The sequence below is a fragment of the Salmo salar genome, chromosome ssa14, assembly GCF_905237065.1.
Source record: "Salmo salar chromosome ssa14, Ssal_v3.1, whole genome shotgun sequence".
Lineage (NCBI taxonomy): Eukaryota > Metazoa > Chordata > Actinopteri > Salmoniformes > Salmonidae > Salmo > Salmo salar.
In genome coordinates this window covers 59565000-59588904 of record NC_059455.1, presented here as the reverse complement: position 1 = coordinate 59588904, position 23905 = coordinate 59565000, and the positions used below count along the sequence as shown (strand labels likewise).

The 23905-nt window shown below is 42.4% G+C and overlaps 2 protein-coding genes across 3 annotated transcripts; one reads left to right on the top strand and one right to left on the bottom strand.

The window, feature by feature from the left end:
* The first annotated feature begins 4087 nt into the window (after positions 1–4087).
* LOC106570072 (palmitoyltransferase ZDHHC3) lies at positions 4088–13189 on the top strand. 2 transcript variants are annotated; one of them, XM_014142029.1, is made up of 7 exons: positions 4088–4907; positions 7735–8069; positions 8473–8597; positions 9471–9567; positions 9864–9945; positions 10375–10505; positions 10842–13189. In XM_014142029.1, exons 2-7 carry the CDS (start codon positions 7764–7766, stop codon positions 10998–11000), a joined length of 900 nt encoding a protein of 299 aa, XP_013997504.1. In that variant the 5' UTR covers positions 4088–4907; positions 7735–7763; the 3' UTR covers positions 11001–13189. The 2 variants fall into 2 exon arrangements, with proteins under 2 accessions (XP_013997504.1, XP_013997505.1); XM_014142030.1 differs by having other exon boundaries at positions 7732–8069.
* A 1118-nt stretch (positions 13190–14307) lies between these two features.
* On the bottom strand, positions 14308–18074 carry LOC106570073 (transmembrane protein 42). Its single transcript, XM_014142031.2, has 3 exons — positions 17757–18074; positions 16951–17097; positions 14308–16769 (listed from the first exon to the last, which is right to left on the bottom strand). Exons 1-3 carry the CDS (start codon positions 17931–17933, stop codon positions 16638–16640), a joined length of 456 nt encoding a protein of 151 aa, XP_013997506.1. The 5' UTR covers positions 17934–18074; the 3' UTR covers positions 14308–16637.
* Positions 18075–23905: the final 5831 nt, after the last annotated feature.

Genomic DNA, 23905 nt, shown 5'->3' with positions numbered 1-23905 from the left:
CAGAGATATTCAGTTATAGAGGTATACAGTATAAGTAGTCTTCGGTTTCAACTTCACTTAATGCTGAACATTCGTGTAATCCTGACCAATCTGGAAGACAAAAGTAAGAGGCTTAGTTTTTATTGGAGCCATTTGAATGGCAAGAACACACTGCTCAAGTTACACATTTGTTGAATTTGGTCATTATTTGTAAATTCAATAGTGGTAAAAACATGTTTGCCATCTGCCGCCTCCACCTTAGTTCAGCATTCAAGTAAACATCATTAACCTTTCATCAAAATACTCATACAGGTCATTTCTATCGGTGATTCAAAATGTCCCTGCTTTGAAGTGTAAGGAGGACACACATTTAACACTTGCATAAACCTAAATGTTTTTTTTAAAAGCCTACTTTCTGTCTCTTCTTTCCCAGACTCTCCTCCTTCTGCAGTAGCTTCATGAGGATGGCTTTCCCTACCCGTTTCCCTGTCTGTAGAGATATACAACAGAGCATAAAAATGTGTGTGTGTGTGTAGATGTTTTTAGCTATACTTGTGGGGACCAGAAGTCCCCCAAGAATAGTAAATGAACAAAAATTGTCCCCACAAGGTCGAATACTATTTCTAGGGGGTTTAGGGTTAAGGTTAGAATTAGGTTTAGGGTTAGGAGCTAGGCTTAGTTTTAGGGTGAGGGTTAGCAGCTAGGGTTTGGTTTAGGGTTAAGGTTACATTTTCAAGTTAGGTTTAAGGTTAGGGTAAGGGTTAGGTTTAGGGGTTAAGGTTACATTTTCAAGTTAGGTTTAAGGTTAGGGTAAGGGTTAGGTTTAGGGGTTACGGAAAAAAGGATTTTGGATGGGATTGAATTGAATTGTGTGTCCCCACTAGGTTAGTTGTACAAGACTGTGTGTGTGTGTGTGTCTGTGTGTGTGTGTAGCGTTCTCAGGTATACAGCACCTGGATACATATACATTGCATTGCATTCACATAAACAAAATAAACTGTACCTTCACACACACTTCATGAATTTCCTCTGCACAAAATTCCCCCAAATGGTGTAATTGTGTAAACAACATTGTGATGTGCTGATAAGGTTAAACTTTGATACAGCTGAACATTCGATGCTAATAGTTTGTTGGGGTGAGAGAGGACAGATGATATGAAGAGGAGCGCAGGCGTCCTATCTCACCTCTGTCATCTCAAAGATGCTCTCTGGGTCCAGGCTGCCGCCTCCCACCTTCCTGACGCAAGTGACCGTCCCCTTGTGTGTGACAGAGATGATCAGGCTGGCCACTGAACACACCTTCTCCTGCAGTGTGGCATCCACCACAAATAAAAGACAATGACTAAATTGACCAAACTCATAAAAGGAATGAAATAAACGAAAACGTGTTTCTCATAAGGTTAGCATAGGTTGTGCACTCTGCAAACAATGTGTCCACTCCGACAATGAGAACCGGAAGACTGGAATAATAATACTGAATTCCTTCATATAAATTACCTTAACCAAAGTAACAAACATTGTAGATTAGACATTCTACGAATTAACGGTAAATGTACTACTGGTGATATGGAATTTGGAATTGATATACACTAACAATCAAACGCAAACAATTCACACAATGAAGTTATGAAACAATTAAAGAGCACAAACTGGCGGGAGAGAGCGCACTGGAGAAGTGCATCTGGGCTCATGGTCAATGCAACGTCTGCATTGGCCATGCAGCATTTATGGTGACGTGGCCTCCGCAGAAGTCAGAGCATTCATGTTTCTTGCGCTTCACAGAGCAGTGCAGAGCTGTTGTCATATAAATTAGTTTGTGTTCATACAGGATGGCCTCTGAATGCCCAGCAATTGCGTCAAACCCTCCACATGGAGCCTCCCTCCTACCACATTTTTGGATCAAGCATAAATTGGCTTTTAGTCTAGGCCCGCGCAATGGATTTAGTTCCCTGAGATGGGCGCAAATATATATATATTTGTTACTGCTCGCCTAAAACAGTCTCGGTCGACTAATTGGGGTCAGCCCTAACTGTTATAGAATCATAATAATAAAAATAAAACAAATTATAATAAATACGAAAATAAATCATTTAAAGTTTGAAAATTGCATCAATGCTGAATAGCGAGATGCAGACAGTCCATTTGGCCGTGCCAACGTTCTTCTCATCTTTGTCCACTACAATATTAAAACTTGTCCCCACGGATGACATTCCCCTTGTCTGCTTCTTTTCACTATACTCGTTCTCCTGTAACTTTCGTTTTACATAAATGAAAAAGGCCTATATCTTCGCAATCAACAGTAGCCAAGGTTCATTTCACTCGCTCTCTCCTCAGCAGCAGGCATACGTGAGGTAAGCAGCCGGAACCAGTTTCAGCAATACGTTTTATTAAATTGGAATTGGCTGACATAGATAACGAGTTCGCGCAGTTCTCATCACCTTACACATTAAATTAACAGAGGATGGGTCCTGTCGGTAAATCAATTTTAATTGTACATGCCCGAGGCCTGTGGCAACTATATTGAACAAAATATATAAATGCAACATGCAACAATTTCAAAGATTTTACTGAGTTAGAGTTCATATAAGGAAATCAGTTAATAGAAATAAATTAATTAGGCCCTAATCTATGGATTTCACATGACTGGGAATACAGATATGCATCTGTTGGCCACTGATACCTTAAATTAAAAGGTTGGGGCGTGGATCAGAAAATCAATCAGTATCTGGTGTGACCAATGTTCTCCTGCAGCAAGACACATCTCCTTCCCATAGAGTTGATCAGGCTGTTGATTGTGGCCTGAGGAATGTTGTCCCACTCCTCTTCAATGGCTGTGCGAAGTTTCTGGATATTGGCGGTAACTGGAACGTGCTGTCGTAAACGTTGATCCAGAGCATCCCAAATATGCTCAATGGGTGACATGTCTGGTGAGTATGCAGGCCATGGAAGAAATGGGACAGTTTTAGCTTCCAGGAATTGTGTACAAACCTTGCGATATGGGGTTGTGAACTATCATGCTGAAACATGAGGTGATGGCGGCGGATGAATGGCACGACAATGGGCCTCAAAATCTCGTCACGGTATCTCTGTGCATTCAAATTGCCATTGATAAAATGCAACTGTGTTCGTTGTCCATAGTTTATGCCTGCCCATACCATAACCCACCGCCACCATAGGACACTGTTAACAACGTTGACATCAGCAGACCCCTCTGCAGTTGTGAGGCCTGTTGGACGTACTGCCAAATTCTCTAAAACAACGTTGGAGGCAGCTTATGGTAGAGAAATGAACATTGAATTATCTGGCAACAACTTTGGTAGACATTCTAGCAGTCCAGCATGCCAATCGCATGTTCCCTCAAAACTTGAGACATCTGTGGCATTGTGCTTCTACACCTGCATTGCTTGGGGTTTTAGGCTGGGTTTCTGTACAGCACTTTGCGATATCAGCTGATGTAAGAAGGGCTATATAAATAAATGTGATTTTGATTTGATTGTGTTGTGTGACAAAACAGCACATTTTAGAGTGGCCTTTTATTGTCCCCAGCACAAAGTGCACCTGTGTAATGATAATGCTGTTTAATCAGCTTCTTGATATGCCACACATGTCAGGTGGATGGATCATCTTAGCAAAGGAGAAATGCTCACTATGTAAACAGATGTAAACAACTTTGTGCACAACATTTTAGAGAAATAAGCTTTTTGGGTATATGGAACATTTCAGGGATCTTTTATTTCAGCTCATGAAACATGGGACCAACACTTTACATATCGAGTTTATATTTTTGTTGAGTGTATATCAGACCCACCAAGACCTGAGACAAACCTCTGTGTTTATAAAACACCACTTTCCACAACCATGCTAGAGCGGCTAATGCCTAGGAATGCTAGTCCTGGTGTGAAATCATTAAGCTGATTCTGTTGCAAAAGGTTTACTCCAAATGGAAAACTCAAAGGAGAGTTTCTATTGGACAAATTCAGGCAGGGCCCCGTTTCGTCTGCTTCCTTTTGGTTCTTAAACAGTAAACGTTTCCATAATGAATACACCCCTAGATGGTGTGTATTGCATTCAGCCAATCAGGTTACAGTAATCTGTTGTTTATCCCTGTCTGAAAACAGGGCAGATCATCAGGAAGTAGCATTAGCCACTAGCATGGTGGTGAAAAATGTATTTCATAAAGAAAGTATGCATATTTTCCACGTTTTTTACATTCCTTCTCGCAATTAAATCGAGTTAAGGAGGAAATCAATGCATTTCAGACGGATTGGAGAATGCTTGATGTACGAACTGGTCCACTGGGGGATATGTATACACTATATAGACAGCTGCATGCGTTTGCTTTGGACGGTAAAATGAAACGACTCATATCGCCATCTGTCGGCCTTTAAACTATTAGTTACACTGATATCCTAGGTCGGTTTTTAGTAGATTGGTAGGGAAATATGTTCCTAGATCTGCTTGCAGAGGCAACAAAGATACTGTTAACTAAGGGGCCGGTGTTTGGAACGCCAGAGGACCTTTGGAGCTCACATAAATCTTGTGCATGGAAGGCAGGGCACTTCCTGTTTTTTCCTTGCTTGCGAAAGAGCTTTCTAGATTAAGTAATGAGGGAAACGGGCACCCACCCAACCAGGATGAACGACTCATATCGCACATATGGGAACTTTCATATGAATAACCGGAACATCGAAACCAAGTGGTTTTGTAGTTTAACGATGGACTTGACACGTTAAGTGTGACTCGTGAGACACATCAAGGGGGGTGTACTGCTAACTAACCCCACGCTAGCAAGGATAACTAGTTAGCTAACTATCTACAATCAACTACGACTTGCTGTTGTGAATGGTGTACCCTAAGCTAACGTTAGCGTGCCAGACATTCAAAAAGAGGACTATTCTCTGAAAATTCTTTCCTCGACCACGAAAGGGGTGAGTTGAAATCATCATGGTGGTTTCTAACGTTACCTAGCTAGCTAACTAAATTAGCAAGCTTATTACTAACCAAATCAATCATCACCAAATCTGTGAAACAAAGCTAATCCTTGGACCTACCTAGCTAGCTACACACAAATGCATTAGACTACACAGTGACCCCCCCCATCCCATCCCCTGGTGTCTCCCACATAAATTACAGTATAGTAGCCTAGTGTCTGCCTACTAGCTAGCTAGCATTAGAATCTGACAGAATCGAGATGATTTTCATTAGTACAGCTAGCTTATGAACCATGTTACATTGCAATTCTAGCTCAATAACGGTGATTGTGACTTGACAGGTCAATTTACCATTTTTTATTCAATTTTGGTCATTTTACTACTACTGCCAGTGGAATTTTTTTGTTAGGAAAATCTCCAAATGAATAGATATGGTTGCAATATCATCAATACCAGATCAATATCGCCATCTGCCGGCCTTTTGCCTAGGATTGCATCTCTTCAACTGCAGAAAATCTAGGATTTCTAGTGCGCCAGAGTACTTATCTACTATGGGAATTCCATACTGAAAACTTTCTACACGGTTCTTGATACAACCATTTGCTGTTTATTGTTAATCGAAATACAACATTTTAACAATTAAACTAAGGACAAGACCGATCAACATAGCAAAGGCTTCCTACATTAAATCTAGACTTTTAGATAAGACCCTAGACATGCTTATGTAAGTCGAGGGCTGCCAGCAGAGGTTATACATGTAAGTCACATCAGCCTGTTAATTAACTGCTATTTCATCCTATTGAGCCACATCCCTCCTCCACTCCCATCTTTCACTCCCATTCTCCTGTGCTCTCTTCCTCTGTGTCTGCCATCATTCCTCAGTTTTATTCATTACTGTTGGAGGCATACAAGCAGCAGGGCATCCTGCATCCCCATAAATCATTTATTAAACTGATGCCTCATTCAGCTGTATAGCGCTTGTACAGTATAGTGCTCACAAGCCAATCTTCCATAATGGTTCATTGGTCCATTGAAGTTGTTAGTGTCATATCTATTAGACATTATGTTTATTAATACTGGAGTCTCAGTTGAATTCTGAGACTTAAGGCTAAATGTGTGACTTGTCAACTATTGCTTTCTTGAACAATGGCAGTTTTGTGAAAGGAGTTTGCTGTAAGACAAAGACGGTACTATAGTCAATCAGTTCATTCAGGATAACAGCAGCATGTCGTTCAGTGGAGGAGTTTACACTCCCACTTTCAGTCAACCACAAAAGAGCATTGATTTAGCAGATAGTAACTAATCGATGCTTGCCTCGCGGTGTTTTTCTTGAAAGTGCTTTTGCTTGTGTACAAATGCCGAAGCAGCTATAGTGAATTCATTATGTAGCATCGTCCTTGGTAACAGATTGTCACTGGATTTATGCAGCAGCAAGAGATGTTTACAGTACAACGTTTTTGTATGGTTCCTGACTTATTGGGTTTTAATGTAACAGTAGTTATGATGTAGTACAATACATACAGTTAGTTTTGTTCACTCTATGGGAGTGACAATCTCAGTCATCTCTCAACATTGATTCACCTACGAGTTGTTCTGATACAATATGAACGATGATACCACATTGTTTTTCAAAATGTTGATTTAACCTTTATTTAACTAGGCTAATCAGTTATCAAATTCGTATTTTACAATTTTTTATTTATTTTACCTTTATTTAACTAGGCAAGTCAGTTAAGAACAAATTCTTATTTACAATGACGGCCTAGGAACAGAACGATAGATTTGTACCTTGTCAGCTCGGGGATTTGAACTTGCAACCTTTCGGTTACTAGCCCAACGCTCTAACCACTAGGCTACCCTGCTGCCCCGTCTACAATGACGGCCTACCCCGGATAAACGCTCCCCTAACCCAGACGATGCTGGGCCAATTGTGTGCCGCCCTATGGGACTCCCTATGGCTAATCATAAAAGTGAGATTACACAGAAAATACCAGTGAATTGGCCACGTGGATGGATGAAATTCTGACCTCTTATAGGCCAGATTTCAGAGGGGGGGGGAGTTTTCCCTAGCCATTGTGCTTCTACATCTGCTTTGCTTGCACTTTGGGGTTTTATGCTGGTATCTGTATAAGCACTTTGTGACAAATGCTGATGTAAATAAGAGCTTTATAAAAGACATTCGATTGATAAATACATTTGAAAGGCAGTGTGTTTGTTTATTTTAGGAATACTCAGCTGTTTTTAACTTGTAATGCAGTTTCTTAATATTTTTGGACATATAGGCAATTTTTATTACCCTGACTTTCTGTTTCTAGTGACTGTGGGCCTAAACTGACCACAGGGACATTTTGACCAGAGTAATTGAATTTAAAGACTTTAGAATACTTAAACAGACTAACAGGAACTTCATAAACTCTCCCCCGCTGTCTCTTCTCTCACTACCTTTGTCTGTTTGCACAGACGATTGATTTGCATGTCAAAGTTGATACGTCGCCACAGTTCAGATAAGTTTAATTAAAAGACAACACATTATCTAGGCCTTTTCAGTTTTTTTCAGTCTACAATACCATGTTCAAACAAATAACAGAAAAGAGACCACATTACAATACTGTCTGAACAGACAATGAAACATTGACGCCTCACTTTCTTCTGTATACACCTGTAGTTTCTCACTTCCCTCCTCTCTATATGTTTACACCACAACAACAGCTCATACCAACAACACAGAAAATGCAATGCAACATTGGCACATCAGACACCACTTCATTGACACACCTGCATCTGTAGCCTGTCCCTAACCGTCCAAACCCTTCTCTCCCAGCAGCATGCGGCGAGAGCTGCATCCGTTCTAGAATGAAGAAGAGCCCGGCAAACCGTTGCAGGGACATCGAGAGGCAAGCCGGCTACCTGCAGCCCGAGCACTGCGCCCCTCCCCCGCCCCTCCCCCGCTCCGGCGCCATGTGGTTCATCCGCGACTGCTGCGGCATCGTGTGCGGCGTCATCACCTGGTGCCTGGTGTTCTACGCCGAGTTCGTGGTGCTCTTCGTCGTGCTGCTGCCTGCCAAGAACCTGCTCTATAGTCTAATCAACGGGGCACTGTTCAGTACCCTCGCCTTCCTCGCCCTGGCCTCACACGCCCGGGCCATGTGCACAGACCCGGTTAGTCTGGCTGTCTCTGTCTGTCAGTGACTCTGTAGCTTTGTTCCAATTGTCTCTCCTTTTCCCAAAAGTGTGCACTTGTTCACGTCCCTTCACTGATTTAAAAGGAAATGACTGGAATTAAAAACATATATGGTGGACATTCCCACGAGCCCATGCCTCCACCAATCCAATGCTTTTAGATTTGTGGGCAGTAGTGAACGAGTGCACACTTCAGGAGAAAGGAGATATTATTGCGACTCACCCAGTGAGTGGACTCTCAGGCGAAACTGTCAAATGAAGAGCTTTCAATCTTGAAATAAGTTGTCTTCCCAAGAAAACCTGCTTGTCGAGAACTTCAAAACTGTGTATTGGTTTCAGATACGAGTGAATGCCCCTGTCCTAACCCGTGTCTCTATCCCAGGGTGCGGTGCCTAAAGGGAACGCCACCAAGGAGTTTATCGAGAGCCTGCACCTCAAGCCTGGTCAGGTGGTCTACAAATGTCCCAAGTGCTGCAGTATCAAGCCTGACAGAGCTCACCACTGCAGGTTCTGTACAGGACTAGTCTAGAGAGCCCTGTCCCATTCCACTTGTTTTCTTCAAATGTTCTTTCCCACCACTGTTGTTCAGCCTCAGCCCTGCTGCATTACTTCTACCCACTGGTACTTACTAGATGGCTAAGGAGTTCCCCGGACTTTGAAGTGCTTTGAACCTAGTTTCAAGGGACGAAAATGGCTAAAAACAAAGTTGAATTAGGAAAAAGGAGCAACCCTTGGTGTATATATATATAGTTGATCAAAATAATGTCAATTGATGTGACGTACAGGATGGTATCATGGTATTTATACTATACACTTGTTCCACCTTTGGAGAATGCCATGGTATCAGAGCACCTCTATTTAAGCATATTGCAGCCTTTGCAGCTCCATAGGGCAGCTGATTGGTGATGATGTCTCAGGGCCTAGGTGAGATGTCAGTCTGCTACCCTCAGATAATATACATCCTCTGACTCCCCTGTGTGACGGAGAGTACAGTCCAGCTTAGCAGGTTATTCCCATCTCTCACCTCCATCAATGTCAACATGGCGTTTGTCCCAAATGGAACCCTATTCCCTATATAGTGCACCGGGCCCTTAGGGCTCTGGCCAACAGTAGAGCACTATATAAGGAATAGAGTGCCATTTGGGATGCAAGCAGTGTGTACCGTGCAACTAGAAGTGGCGTGTCTCTCCCCTCTCTCTGCTGCGTTGGTGTGTGTGTGTTTTGAGTTTACTGATAATTAACTATGCATTCTGGCTGGTCTTCATATACCCAGAAGGAGCAGCGTGTGTAGGTCACGGTTTGGACCATATTTCCACGCCTCTTCTGTATGTGGCTATACCCTGCTTTCATGTCATCTCCTCGTGTGCGTGCTCCTCGCAGTGTGTGTAAACGCTGTATCAAGAAGATGGACCACCATTGCCCATGGGTAAACAACTGCGTAGGAGAGAAGAACCAGAAGTTCTTTGTGCTTTTCACAGTGAGTGTGTAGCCTCGAGCGACTCCGACATGCTGCTATTACTCAAACATACATTCACTACAAGCCGTTGTTCACTCACTCACATGATGTTGCCGGTGTCCAAGCATTCAAACCTTTTAGTTAACGCCGACTAATTCAACTATCCATCTCCTACAAACCTGTGAACTTTCCCTCACATTCACCAATACATCACATTATTCAGAATCTTGACAAAAATAACAGTTGCATTTTCAAAATAAGAGTACTGCACGGTTAAATAATGTAATGTTACTACGATATTCTTTGTCTCCCTTCAGATGTACATTGCACTGATATCCCTCCATGCCCTGGTCATGGTTGCCTTTCATTTTATCTTCTGTTTTGAGTCAAACTGGACGAGTGAGTACCATGCTGTTCCGCTATGTATTAGCATGCTTTGCCAAATCCACCATACTGTTTTTTAACTTTGCGTGGTAAGTCTGCAACAGAGAAACACGTTTAATGGATTTGGTGTTGTGGTTTCCATTTGTAACTATATTTATTTCCATTTCTTCAAGTGTCATGTTGTCTTCCTCTCCAGTACCCAGATTGTTCTCCTTTCACATCCTTTGATTGGCTCACTTTGTTAGAGCATGACTTAATTGGTCAATTTACCTGATGCATACAAGATTTCAACTTTTGGCTCACCTTTCCTGCCCCCTGAGTCCTAAGATAATACTTACCTGATGAGAGGGAATCCAGCCCACCTGTCCTCTGCTTCCAGACCATCAATGCCCTCCAGTTTAAACCTTTCTCTCCCTTCTCTTCTCCTCCCTCGGCCCTCCCAAGAGTGCAGTGCATTCTCTCCTCCAGCGACCGTCATCCTCCTCATCCTCCTCTGCTTTGAGGGACTCCTCTTCCTCATTTTCACCTCAGTGATGTTAGGGACCCAGGTCCATTCCATCTGTACTGATGAGACGGTAAGTGAACTGAACACACTACCAGCAACCCTTTGCTCCCATTCACTCCCTCACTCAATGCTCCTCTCTACCTTCTTAACTGTCGCTGTTTAGCAGGGTTGGGGTCAATTTCAATTCAGGAAGTGAACTGGGATGAGAATTTCAGCTTACTTCCTGAATTTAAATGGAATTGACCCCAACCCTGCTGCTTAGTGCTTAGATTCATATTGCCTGTAGCTTTATTCAGGGTCTTAAGAGAACTGTCCCAAAGATGTATACAGTAAGTAGCCAGGATTATGTTGAGACATCATTATTGCCCCTGCTGATGTTTTGCATGTTGTTGGATCTTATCTACAGGGCATAGAGCACTTGAAAAAGGAGGAGAGGAGATGGGCTAAAAGGACAAAGTGGATGAACATGAGGGTGGTATTTGGCCATCCGTTCTCTATAGCCTGGCTAAGTCCCTTTGCAACCCCTGACCACGGGAAGGCAGACTGTTACCAGTACGTTGTCTGAGACGGGAAGCCATGCTCCAGCAGCCATGCTCCAGCAGCCATGCTACCAGCTTGTCTTTCAGGGTGCGGACTGATGATGCGTACGGGCGATAGTCTTCCCACCGCCTGGCTTCACTAAGCATGAACTCTTCTGACCCTTTTTTTTTGTTGGTCATTTTTCTTTGTGATAAAATCTTTTTTTCTGCTTGCTTTGAATACCTACCACACATTTGGATATCTGTATGAAGTATAATCTATTTTCCCTTCTGTTTACAATCACTGCCATGCCCTACAAAACCATGAACTGTAAAATGCCTCTCTGCTTTTCTCACGTTTACCATTGAAGAAAGCACTTACTGATGTAACCTGGCCAGAGCCTGTATCTGAGCTGGCTAAAAACTGGGCTTTGCCTTTGGGATAGAAACGGAAATGTAAATGCTCTTAAACCCAAAGTATTTCCTGTATTTGGTCATTTCCTGTTTAAGGACTAGGCCTAAACAAAGCAAACGCATGAGCTGAATTCATATTGTTTTCGTCCGCTGAAAAGCCAATCAGTTCCGATAGGCAGATTTTGTCTTCCAATGTTGCAGTACCTCTGCCTTTCCATAACGTAGCCTAAATGGTGTAAGCTATAGCTTTGGTGCCACACTGTTGGAGTACTGATGGCCCACAAGGCATTACGTTTGAGGTTTAGAACAGCCAAATCTTTTGCTGCAAGCTGCAGATTCTTTGCCTTATAGGACAGTGCATCATGGACAATGGCAATTGGGTGAAGAGATTTTTGTAACTCTGTAACCTTAAGTTAAGTTGAATAGGGTATTTGCTTCCTTTCACTGGCTATCAGTCATATCTATTTGCACGACAGGTCCCCTCCAAAAGTCATGACAGGATGAAGATGATTGGGAACAACAATGGATTGAAAGTCCAACTGTGGAACCGGCTGATGACAGTGGATGGTTCTGTTGTTCCACTGTGTGGCATGATGTCTTACTGGCTGGTGTATGTGACAACTGTTTCTATAGAAAAATGATCACGATGCCTTCTGAGATTTTTCAATTGGTCACCCAATAACTAGAAAACTGGTCAATGAAATGTAAATATTATTTTCTACTTATTTTAACAGAAGCATGCACCTAAGTGTAATTCCCTGTGTTCACTTAATGGAATTTGTAAATGTCATGTAAAAAAAAAAACAGGCTATCAGCTTGACATTCTGTTTATGAATCTGGCACAGTTAAGCTTTGTGGAGCAAACATTGGTGATGCAATTTAGGCCAGTGGAACATGTGCATTGAAGCCTGAAAGACCATACTGCCTGGAAGTAGACTTTTTTTTTTTTAAGTCACCATTGTGTACAATGCTAGCTAATTCAAAGTTAGACACAGACCGGTCTCCTAGATACATAGTAGTCGAAGTTGTTTGCCTCGGGACAATTGGGCATCGATTGCAAACAATCAAGCCTCATTCAAAGCAGATACTTCAGTGAAAAAGCCTTTTTGTCTGTGAGAAAGTTATAACACAATCACTTGTGTTCACAAGCCTTACTGTAGAAAGAATATGGGCTGTTGGTGACAAATAGAACGACTATGGCTTGTGTCCCAAATGGCACTCTGTTCCCTATAGAGTGCACTACTTTTGACCAGGCCCACAGGGCTGTAGTCAAAAGTAGTGTACTGTGTAGGGAATAGAGTGCCATTTGAGAGACATCCTAATTTATGTGGGATATTTTTGCTGCCATATTCTCTGGTTTACGACCCACAATGGTTATGTAGTCATCAAACTAAATTGTTTGCTAATTACATTTAGAATACAGAGTGCATTGGCAAGGCATGGATGCCATTTAAAGTGTGTATGGACCACATTTATAGATGTTTATGCTATAGTATAAAGAATCAATTAAGATTGAATGTAATGCTACTTTTAGTGACTTGTATTGTGAAAGTCACCTTTTCTAAGCAGTTTTCTTTTTTTTTACCGAATGGGTGACTTAAGTTTTAAGATGCTTCAATCAAATCTACTACTGTCTCTTTCTGATTTGATGCACATTTTTTTATTTTAAAGTGGTACACTCTAAACTACCTACATCTCAATACTGCCATCTCCTGCTTGAACTGATGAACCCTTATTATCTCTATGTAGTGACTATCACATATCTCATCAAATACTGTGATTAAAGTTGACTGTCTTATCAGAATGAATGCTTCTCCAACAAGACTGACTATTTTATTTTTTTAAATGTGCTTTTGCAGTCATTCCAGTTTACCTTTCAACTAATTATCAGCTGATCATGTACAATATCAGCATGCCTCACAGGCATGTATTAATTATTTGTAGATCTGTGTACTGGAGTGGGAAGTTCTTGAATCTGATTCATGTCTGTCTGCCAGAGTCACTTTGAGGAGAGACAGAAGTAATGGGGTATATGAGGTTCCTTAGGAAGAGGCTGGCTTAAAGCTCATGTTACCCCAGCCCCTTTCATTACATTAAAGGTAGACCCAGCTATATTACAAAGTAAACCGCATAGTGGGTCAATTTCTGCAACAACTAAGATCGTTGAAGAGCGAGGCTAAACTCCATACTGCTGCGAACCCGTGCAGATACTGTGTGAGAGTGAAGTTTTGCATTTCACTCATTGCTTGTGGCAATGTCATTTTGCTCAGTCTACCTTTTTAATTACTATCAATCAGATCAGAAGCACTAAGACCTAGTCCTACTCATTAACACAGGATATGCTGGGAAGTTGTCAAATCTATCCTATTCTGTTCTGACGAAGGGACTGGTATTCTCTCATGTCTCTATATTTATACACTTTTTAAACACACACACACACTTGCTGTAAATATATGATTCACAATGTGCATCTCTTTGACATGTTTATCCGAATGCAAAAGTTTAAGTTACTTTCATATGGAAATTATTTACAATAAATGTATTGTTTTTCCAAAAATGGTCGTCCGTCCCTTGTTAAAGGGATTGTTCACTCAATGTATTTTGGTAGATAAAGTGAGAGTTTGAGTGAACTATCCCCTTTAAGACTGTATCCAGGTAGACACTATACTGTACCTGTGGAATTGGGAGTGTAGTGTTGCATTCTGAATTACCTTTATGTTTTCATAGGCCTATTTTCTCTGTAGAGTTTCAATTTATTGTATGCCTTACTTGGTATGCTAATAGCACACTGGCCTTTGTCGGAGATTTATTAGCTAATCTGAGAAGTTTGCTGGACTGTAATCTTATAAATGCTGCCTGTATGTGCATCTCTTTCCATTGATGTTAGTTTAATTTTAGATGAGTCATTCAAAATAATGAATAATTTAATCAACATAAAAGTTCACTTTCCTAGATGAGGTTTATTCAACATTGTGCACCATCAAATTGAAAATATTGACATTTACAAATGTTAGTTTAAAATAGGTTGTTAGACTAGATATGGTTCATAAGAGATTTAGGTCTGCCCAAACACCTGTTTCTCTCTGCATCTGTTGTCCAAGAAATGATGACAGTTTGCACATACTGCTGCTGTGTGTGACAATCTAATTCTATTGGCTAACAGCCATTTTCTGAGACTTCCTTACTTATCATACACAATTTACTAAGAGCCAAGCAACATATTCAAAGGATGGGGAGGTGGATTGTCCAAGTAACCATTTCAAGGATTCTTAATACATTTTTATTTATAATACATTCCCTTTCTTTATTCCTCTTGTAGGGCCCCCGTGCTGCACTAATCAGTCATATGCACCTCCCAAACTAATCTCTACAGTTTCTAATATCCATATCTACAGTATACTCCTTCAAACAAATGTGTCCCATTCAGGGGCTGGCGACAAAAGAAAAGTTTCACGTAACCACTGTGCTAATGCATTTGCTTCCTCTTGCCCTTGGTGACAGTGGCTTCACAGGTAAATGTTTATCGTCAGTTCAGACTGACTGGAGAACACAGGAGAAATGTCGGCACCAATTTCTCCCGTCCTGATTCAATAGCATAGGTAGTCACATTGCCAGGGAAGTAGATTACATTACATACAAAACCTGCAGTCTGTAATGTACTGCAACTGGATGGAGAATCGATTTCATAGTGTGCGTTCTTCGGCATTTATACAGACATATAATCATCATCGTCTAATAGATACAGTCAGAATACAGGTAGCTACTATTAGTTGTTGCATGCATGTGATATGTATATATAAAAAAACAACGGGAAAGTTTGATCGTATAGTAAAGTTGTAAAGTCAAACTCCTGTCTACAGTAACGTTTGTTGTCGGTATTACGCACAAAGCCCATTTCCACAATAGCACATCACAGTGTTAAGGAATATCAGGGAAGTACACTGTTGTAGTACAAACATGCTAGTAATAGAACACCCCTTTCTGTAGTTCGGTTCGAAACCCCACAGCAACATTTGACCTTTTGGAAGTCTTGGAAGATGCAGAGGGAGGGACTGTGCTACGGGATCGTTCCCTTACCCCGAGGATAACCTCAAACTGGTTTTAATTGCAATGGGAAACTAGGATGGACATTGTACATGACACAGGTCTACAGCTGAAAAACAAAAGCTGGTGGCACTCAATTAAAAGGCCAGACATTGGAGTAACTGTTGTTTGGACTCCATATTAAGTCAGAATTAAGCCAAAGGGAATAAGCGATAGTTCACTCCAAAATGTAAGTTGAGGTCAGACGTGGGCTAATGTCAAGAAGTCCAGGCCGCCTACTGTGAAGATCCAGCTCTGTGCCTCAACTCCAAATGAATTGTAAAGACAGGCACTCTCTAAAAAATTATTAAGTTAGACGATGCCTATCCTTTCCATTCATTGGAGTTGGTCTCATCTCGACATTAGACCACTTTTGAGGTTTGAAAATGTCTTACATATTTTGATTTTGGAGTGAACTAAACCGTATCACTTTACAGGCAGCTGAGAAGGTCACTAGGATTTTTTGCGCCACTTAGCAGTTAGACTTCACATTGCATTGACAGAGCCTTGCTGTGGTTACAGTGGATACCAGGCAGGATCAACATATTTGTGTACTTTGGTTTGATTTATTTGGGTTTAGACCTTGTTAGGAACTTTCTTTTAGACATTTGCTATAAAGGCAGGCAAGGCCAAACCTCCTCAGAATCCACAAAACAGATGTGAGGGTCAAGCCCTCAATATATTCAGCTACAAACATGACACAACAGAAGTTCCTATCAAGGCCATGAAGTGTATTCTCTGAGCCACATCATGTATGATACTGTAATAAGCTATGAGAATATCTATGTGTTTGCTGTATTTGCGCATATCTAGCAGTAGCAGCATTTGTGAGACTTATCACTTCGGTTTACACATCACCTTGAACATGCAATGTCGGTGTGGAAGTCTACAGTGCGTGTCATCTTAGGATAGGTGAGCAAAATAAAGCTTTTGTGATCTGAAGCTGAGTGTAAGCATGGCGAAGAATCGATGGCAAGCACACATTGGTGAGGATGTCAAAGTGTTTCAAACGATAAATCACTGTATGTTCCTTACATGGTATGTTTTGACAGTGCTTTACCGTCCAAAATTGCGATGACTGCCATTCACCCGAGAAATGCTATTGTTTGTCACAGATAGTAGGCTATAGGTTGCATTACTGGTTTCTTTCTATATCACTTCATGAGTTGTGCCTTCCGGGCAGGTTGTCATTTGTCCTTCCTGGCTCGGTCGTTGGGGGCCGCCCTCTGAAGCACCAGGAGGCCAGAGAACGTGAGGGAGATTCCCACCCACCACAACGCAATCTGGGTCTCCCCGAAGATAAGCTGCCCCAAAAAGGCCTGTGGCACAATACAGGTATTTCCATTTAGTGCACTTACTTCTCTGTATTGTTGACAACACTTAAAAAGGAAAATCTGTCATACGTTTATTAATTCAAACCATACCCTTGTAGGCTATTAGGCCTATTCATTATTTACAAGTCATTTTAAGTGTCTTGTCCACAGGGAAACACGTACTTACGGAAGATACGAAGTTGGAAGCAGTAGTGGTCACAGTGGTTCGGGTGGAGGAGGAAGAGTACCGGAGCGCCTTAGCGAGGAACGTCCACATCACAGCATTACAGGTGAAAAGCAGCCCCCCACAAAGCAGCCTCAGTGGGATGTGTAGCTGAAACAAACACACACGAACAATATGAATGAAAACAACGTTGTTTTGGACTTGAGTCACATCAAATAGTTGAGCTGCATTCCATGGATTTGGGGCCTATTTGTCTTGATAGATATATATATATATATATATATATATATATATATTATTTTTTTTTACATGCATTTACCTAACGGCTATATAAATAAATAATATGGCTAATAAATCAACCTTAAAATCATGTCACCACGTACCCAACGTCATGAAGGTCATTTCAAGCAGCCCCAATTAACAATACGATATTGACATTGAATGGAACATTGTCCATATGTTAAACCAGACTCGCATTCGGACGCAATAAATAAAATGATAGATTACATATATGAAAATATCTTCCTTTAACACAAACATACATGATGTAATACTGCACTAGGTATGTCGTTCAATCACGCGTGTACGACACGAGCTTGACACACAGCGTGCGCCTGTCCAGCAGAGAGAGATGCTGATGCTGAGCGCAAGAGGTGGAATCTGGACCCCTAAACTCATCACTGGAAAACCCAAACTTCACTTCTCGCGGACGAATTGCTTCGCTAACAAATTGACATCTACATTATTCAAAGCCACCCAAATCCCATCGCGTTAATAATTCAGGCACTTAAACGGCGGCGATTCCTCACCCAGTCACAAGCGGTAGTTTCGTCGGGTTGTCTAAATTTCCGTTGCTCTCCCCATATTCGTAGCCCCGTTTCACATACACCTTTTAGGTAATCGGCTCCAAGTGACAGCTTTGCAGATGAAGATGCGACAGCCCCGAGAAACCCCGCCAGAAGCGCATAGAAAACGCCGGGGAACATATTGACAACCGAGGCACATATTTTTCTAATCCATCACATTACTACAGCGGTATTGAGCTGAGAGTGCGGGCAGAATCTGTAGGCTACTTCCTACCAACAACCGTCCCGAGGCAGCCACACCAATCAAAATACTTTGTCAGCGGGTAGGTGCATGACGTGGTTGGACAAAATAACTCCACAGCTGTGTAGCATTGTGGGATGAGTAGTTTATTAAGCGGTATCACGTGTTTAGGAATTCTGTTGACATTGGATAAGAATGTATTTCTTTCCGGACTCTTTGGGTCTGTGAGTGAGTTCTCGTCCCTCAAATGCAAGACCCAATTAATCATAATATAAATCAAATCAAATCCAATTGTATTAGTCACATGCGCCCGAATACAACAAGTGTAGACCTTACAGTGAAATGCTTACTTACGAGCCCCTAACCAATAATGCAGTTTTTAAAAATATGGATAAGAATAAGAAATAAAAGTAACAAATAATTAAAGAGCATCAGTAAAATAGCAATAGCGAGACTATATACAGGGGGGGGATACCGGTGGGGACACCGGTTAGTTGAGGTAATATGTAAATGTAGGTAGTTATTAAAGTGACTATGCATAGATGATAACAAGAGAGAGTAGCAGCGGTGTAAAAGGGGGGCAATGCAAATAGTCTGGGTAGCCATTTGATTAGATGTTCAGGAGTCTTATGGCTTGGGGGTAAAAGCTGTTTAGAAGCCTCTTGGACCTAGACTTGGTGCTCTGGTACTGCTTGCCGTGCGGTAGCAGAGAGAACAGTCTATGACTAGCGTGGCTGGAGTCTTTGACAATTTTTAGGGCCTTCCTCTGATACCGCCTGGTATAGAGGTCCTGGATGGCTGGAAGCTTGGCCCCAGTGATGTACTGGGCCGTTCGCACTACCCTCTGTAATGCCTTGCGGTCGGAGGCCGAGCAGTTGCCATACCAGGCAGTGATGCAACCAGTCAGGATGCTCTCGATGGTGCAGCTGTAGAACATTTTGAGGATCTGAGGACCCATGCCAAATCTTTTCAGTCTCCTGAGGGGGAATAGGTTTTGTTGTGCCCTCTTCACGACTGTCTTGGTGTGCTTGGACCATGTTCGTTTGTTGGTGATGTGGACACCAAGGAACTTGAAGCTCTCAACCTGCTCCACTACAGCCCCGTCGATGAGAATGGGGGCGTGCTCGGTCCTCTTTTTCCTGTAGTCCACAATCATCTCCTTAGTCTTGATCTTGTTGAGGGAGAGGTTGTTGTCCTGGCACCACACGGCCAGGTCTCTGACCTCCTCCCTATATGCTGTCTTTTCGTTGTCGGTGATCAGGCCTACCACTGTTGTGTCATCGGCAAACTTAATGATGGTGTTGGAGTCGTCCCTGGCCGTGCAGTCATGAGTGAACAGGGAGTCCAGGAGGGGACTGAGCATGCACCCTTGAAGGGCCCCTGTGTTGAGGATCAGCGTGGCGGATGTGTTGTTACCTACCCTTACCACCTGGGGGCGGCCCATCAGAAAGTCCAGGATCCAGTTGCAGAGGGAGGTGTTTAGTCCCAGGGTCCTTAGCTTATTGATGAGCTATGAAGGCACTATGTTGTTGAACGCTGAGCATCTGAGGCGTTTAATATACCTTTAATTAGTGTGATTAATATTCAGAATATTAAATCAAATTAAAAGCCAGACTTTCTATTTTAATCACAAAAATAATCATACATTAGACCAGGGGTGGGCAACTTCAGTCCTCAGGGGCCTGACTGATGTCACACTTTTTCTCCATCCCTAGCAAACACAGGTGATTAATCAAACTGCATTCTAAACTGAAGATCATGATTAGGTGATTATTGGAGGCAGGTGTGTTAGCTGGGTCTGGGGCAAAACTGTGACACGAATCAGGCCGTCGAGCAGTGGTGAATTTAGATATAGGCGACATGGGCAGCCGCCCAGGGCGGCATCTTGCCGGGGGCGGCAAGTGGCGCCCACGCCAAAAAAACTGTAATGGTGACATTTGCGCAATCGGTTTTCTATCGCTCATTTGCACGTCACGTCAATGATATCATGTCACCGTGTGGGACTGTGGGTCAATTAACCTTGTCGGAGTGGGCGCCCTGATTCTAGTTTGTGAGCTAGGCAGGCTACTGCCTGGGAAGGTCTCCCACTCAGAAGTACGAGATGGGGAGGGGGGTTGGGGGTAGGTTGACCTCAGGTCTCCCCACTGGAAGCGTGAGGTTGTGGGAGCAGGGGAATCTATCAAATAGTTCACCTGTAACTTTGTACAATACTAATGCAATTAGTAAAAATCAGTCACACTACAAAATGCTACGAAATAAACAATTCATTCATTATACTGTGAATATATAGTTTCACAGACATTATGTTGCATTTTTTTCTGGTTTGTGCGAAATCGTTAAGAATAATATAAAACCAGTCTGCACACCACCAAGGTGAATTGGTTTAGTCTTGACTCTTGGTTGACAGTGTTGAGGGATGGGTAATGTATTGATGCTCGAGTGCCAAATCAACACAAATTTGTTTCTATTTGTCTATGTTTTATATTTATGAGTCTTATTTTTGTATATATTTCTATAGTTTTAAATGTTATGATTATTTAGTGCAGAATGGTGTTTTTTTTTTCTTAATCTACTCGATTTTAATGTTGAGTGGAGTGGAGGATCAATGCTAATGTAATGTCTTTGAGTGGGGCAAGGCAGGGCTACTCTCAGTAAATCAGCCCAGTAGCCTATATTGCATGCACGCACGCACGCACGCACGCACGCACTCACTCACTCACTCACTCACTCACACAGCCCAATCCTGATCCAGACAGTGGGGCCCTCAGAATAAATGTCCCCTTCAGCATACTGATGAGCTGGATCATAGAGGTTCATTACCTAAAAACTCCACCTGATTCTGTCCCAAATGGCACCCTATTCCTAATATAGTGCACTTTTTAAAAATCAGATCCTTATAGGCTCTGGTCAAAATAAGTGCACTACATAGGAATAGTGTGCCGTTTAGGACGCATTTCCTGTCTCCTTAACAAGTGGAGGGGAGAGTGACGGCACTTAGTTCAACCATATCTCTACCCTTCAGATTGATGAAGCTGTCACAGATGGAACTGGGGCAAGACTTGAAATCTCATTGTGTGCAGACAGAGAGGGAATAAAGTGTCTGCTCCTCCCATTTCTTATCTATTATCAAAGAAGAATCTTATCTGTATTACAGATTTGAGACTGTATGAGATCGATCTAAGATACTCCATCTGAAACATTGATTTATTTATTTTTTATTTAACCTTTATTTAACTAGACAAGTCAGATAAGATCAAATTCTTATTTATAATGACGGCCTATCCCGGCCAACGCTGGGCCAATTTTGCGCCGTCCTATGGGACTCCCAATCACGGCCGGGTGTGATACAGCCTGGATTCGAACCAGGGTGTCTGTAGTGACGGCCTACAGGGAGGAGGTGAGGGCCCTCGGAGTGTGGTGTCAGGAAAATAACCTCACACTCAATATCAACAAAACAAAGGAGATGATCGTGGACTTCAGGAAACAGCAGAGGGAGCAGCCCCCTATCTACATTGACGGGACAGTAGTGGAGAGGGTGGAGAGTTTATGTTCCTCGGTGTACACATCACGGACAAACTGAAATGGTCCACCCACACAGACAGCGTGGTGAAGAAGGCACAGCAGCGCCTCTTCAACCTCAGGAGGCTGAAGAAATTGGCTTGTCACCAAAAACACTCACAAAATTTTACAGATGCACAATCGAGAGCATCCTGTCGGGCTGTATCACCGCCTGGTACGGCAGCTGCTCCGCCCATAACCGGAAGGCTCTCCAGAGGGTAGTGAGGTCTGCACAACGCATCACCGGGGGCAAACTACCTGCTCTCCAGGACACCTACACTCCCCGATGTCACAGGAAGGACAAAAAGATCATCAAGGACAACAACCACCCGAGCCACTGCCTGTTCACCCCGCTATCATCCAGAAGGCGAGGTCAGTACAGGTGCATCAAAGCTGGGACCGAGAGACTGAAATGTTTTTCTATCTCAAGGCCATCAGACTGTAAAAACAACCATCACTAACATTGAGTGGCTTCTGCCAACATACTGACTCAACTCCACCCACTTCAATAATGGAAAAATTGATGTAATAAATTTATCACAAGCCACTTTATATTTACCCTACATTACTCATCTCATATGCATATACTGTACGCTATACCCTCTACTGCATCTTGATGTAATTAAATGTATCACTAGCCACTTTAAACAATGCCACTTTATATAATGTTCTCATAGCCTACATTACTCATCTCATATGTATATACTGTACGCTATACCATCTACTGCATCTTGCCATCTTGATGTAATGTATCACTAGCCACTTTAAACAATGGTGCTTTATATGTTTTCATTTGATCCCCTCCTGATTTTGTACGTTTGCCCACTGACAAAGAAATGATCAGTCTATAATTTTAATGCTAGGTTTATTTGAACAGTGAGAGACAGAATAACAACAAAAAAATCCAGAAAATGCATGTAAAAAATGTTAGAAAGTGATTTGCATTTTAATGAGGGAAATAAGTATTTGACCCCTCTCAATCAGAAAGATTTCTGGCTCCCAGGTGTCTTTTATACAGGTAACGAGATGAGATTAGGAGCAAACACTTTAAGGGAGTGCTCCTAATCTCAGTTTGTTACCTGTATAAAAGACACCTGTCCACAGAAGCAATCAATCAATCAGATTCCAAACTCTCCACCATGGCCAAGACCAAAGAGCTCTCCAAGGATGTCAGGGACAAGATTGTAGACCTACACAAGGCTGGAATGGGCTACAAGACCATCGCCAAGCAGCTTGGTGAGAAGATGACAATAGTTGGTGCGATTATTCGCAAATGGAAGAAACACAAAAGAACTGTCAATCTCTCTCAGCCTGGGGCTCCATGCAAGATCTCACCTCGTGGAGTTGCAATGATCATGAGAACGGTGAGGAATCAGCCCAGAACTACACGGGAGGATCTTGTCAATGATCTCAAGGCAGCTGGGACCATAGTCACCAAGAAAACAATTGGTAACACACTATGCCGTGAAGGACAAAAATCCCGCAGCGCCCGCAAGGTCCCCTGCTCAAGAAAGCACATATACATACCCGTCTAAAGTTTGCCAATGAACATCTGAATGATTCAGAGGACAACTGGGTGAAAGTGTTGTGGTCAGATGAGACCAAAATGGAGCTCTTTGGCATCAACTCAACTCGCCGTGTTTGGAGGAGGAGGAATGCTGCCTATGACCCCAAGAACACCATCCCCACCGTCAAACATGGAGGTGGAAACATTATGCGTTGGGGGTGTTTTTCTGCTAAGGGGACAGGACAACTTCACCGCATCAAAGGGACGATGGACGGGGCCATGTCAAATCTTGGGTGAGAACCTCCTTCCCTCAGCCAGGGCATTGAAAATGGGCCGTGGATGGGTATTCCAGCATGACAATGACCCAAAACACACGGCCAAGGCAACAAAGGAGTGGCTCAAGAAGAAGCACATTAAGGTCCTGGAGTGGCCTAGCCAGTCTCCAGACCTTAATCCCATAGAAAATCTGTGGAGGGAGCTGAAGGTTCGCGTTGCCAAACGTCAGCCTCAAAACCTTAATGACTTGGAGAAGATCTGCAAAGAGGAGTGGGACAAAATCCCTCCTGAGATGTGTGCAAACCTGGTGGCCAACTACAAGAAATGTCTGACCTCTGTGATTGCCAACAAGGATTTTGCCACCAAGTACTAAGTCATGTTTTGCAGAGGGGTCAAATACTTATTTCCCTCATTAAAATGCAAATCATTTTATAACATTTTTGACATATTTTTTTGTTGTTGTTATTCTGTCTCTCACTGTTCAAATTAACCTACCATGAAAATTATAGACTGATCATTTCTTTGTCAGTGGACAAATGTATAAAATCAGCAGGGGATCAAATATTGTTT

Bases quoted from the DNA above. Each gene is read 5' to 3' on its own strand.
- LOC106570072 (XM_014142029.1), top strand. From the start codon at position 7,764: ATGAAGAAGAGCCCGGCAAACCGTTGCAGGGACATCGAGAGGCAAGCC. The intron at 8,598-9,470 runs GTTCTGTACAGG...TGCTCCTCGCAG, and splicing joins GACAGAGCTCACCACTGCAG to TGTGTGTAAACGCTGTATCA. The intron at 10,506-10,841 runs GTAAGTGAACTG...TCTTATCTACAG, and splicing joins CCATCTGTACTGATGAGACG to GGCATAGAGCACTTGAAAAA.
- LOC106570073 (XM_014142031.2), bottom strand. From the start codon at position 17,933: ATGTTCCCCGGCGTTTTCTATGCGCTTCTGGCGGGGTTTCTCGGGGCT. The intron at 17,098-17,756 runs GTGAGGAATCGC...TGTTTGTTTCAG, and splicing joins AAACTACCGCTTGTGACTGG to CTACACATCCCACTGAGGCT. The intron at 16,770-16,950 runs GTAAGTACGTGT...ATTGTGCCACAG, and splicing joins CTTCCAACTTCGTATCTTCC to GCCTTTTTGGGGCAGCTTAT.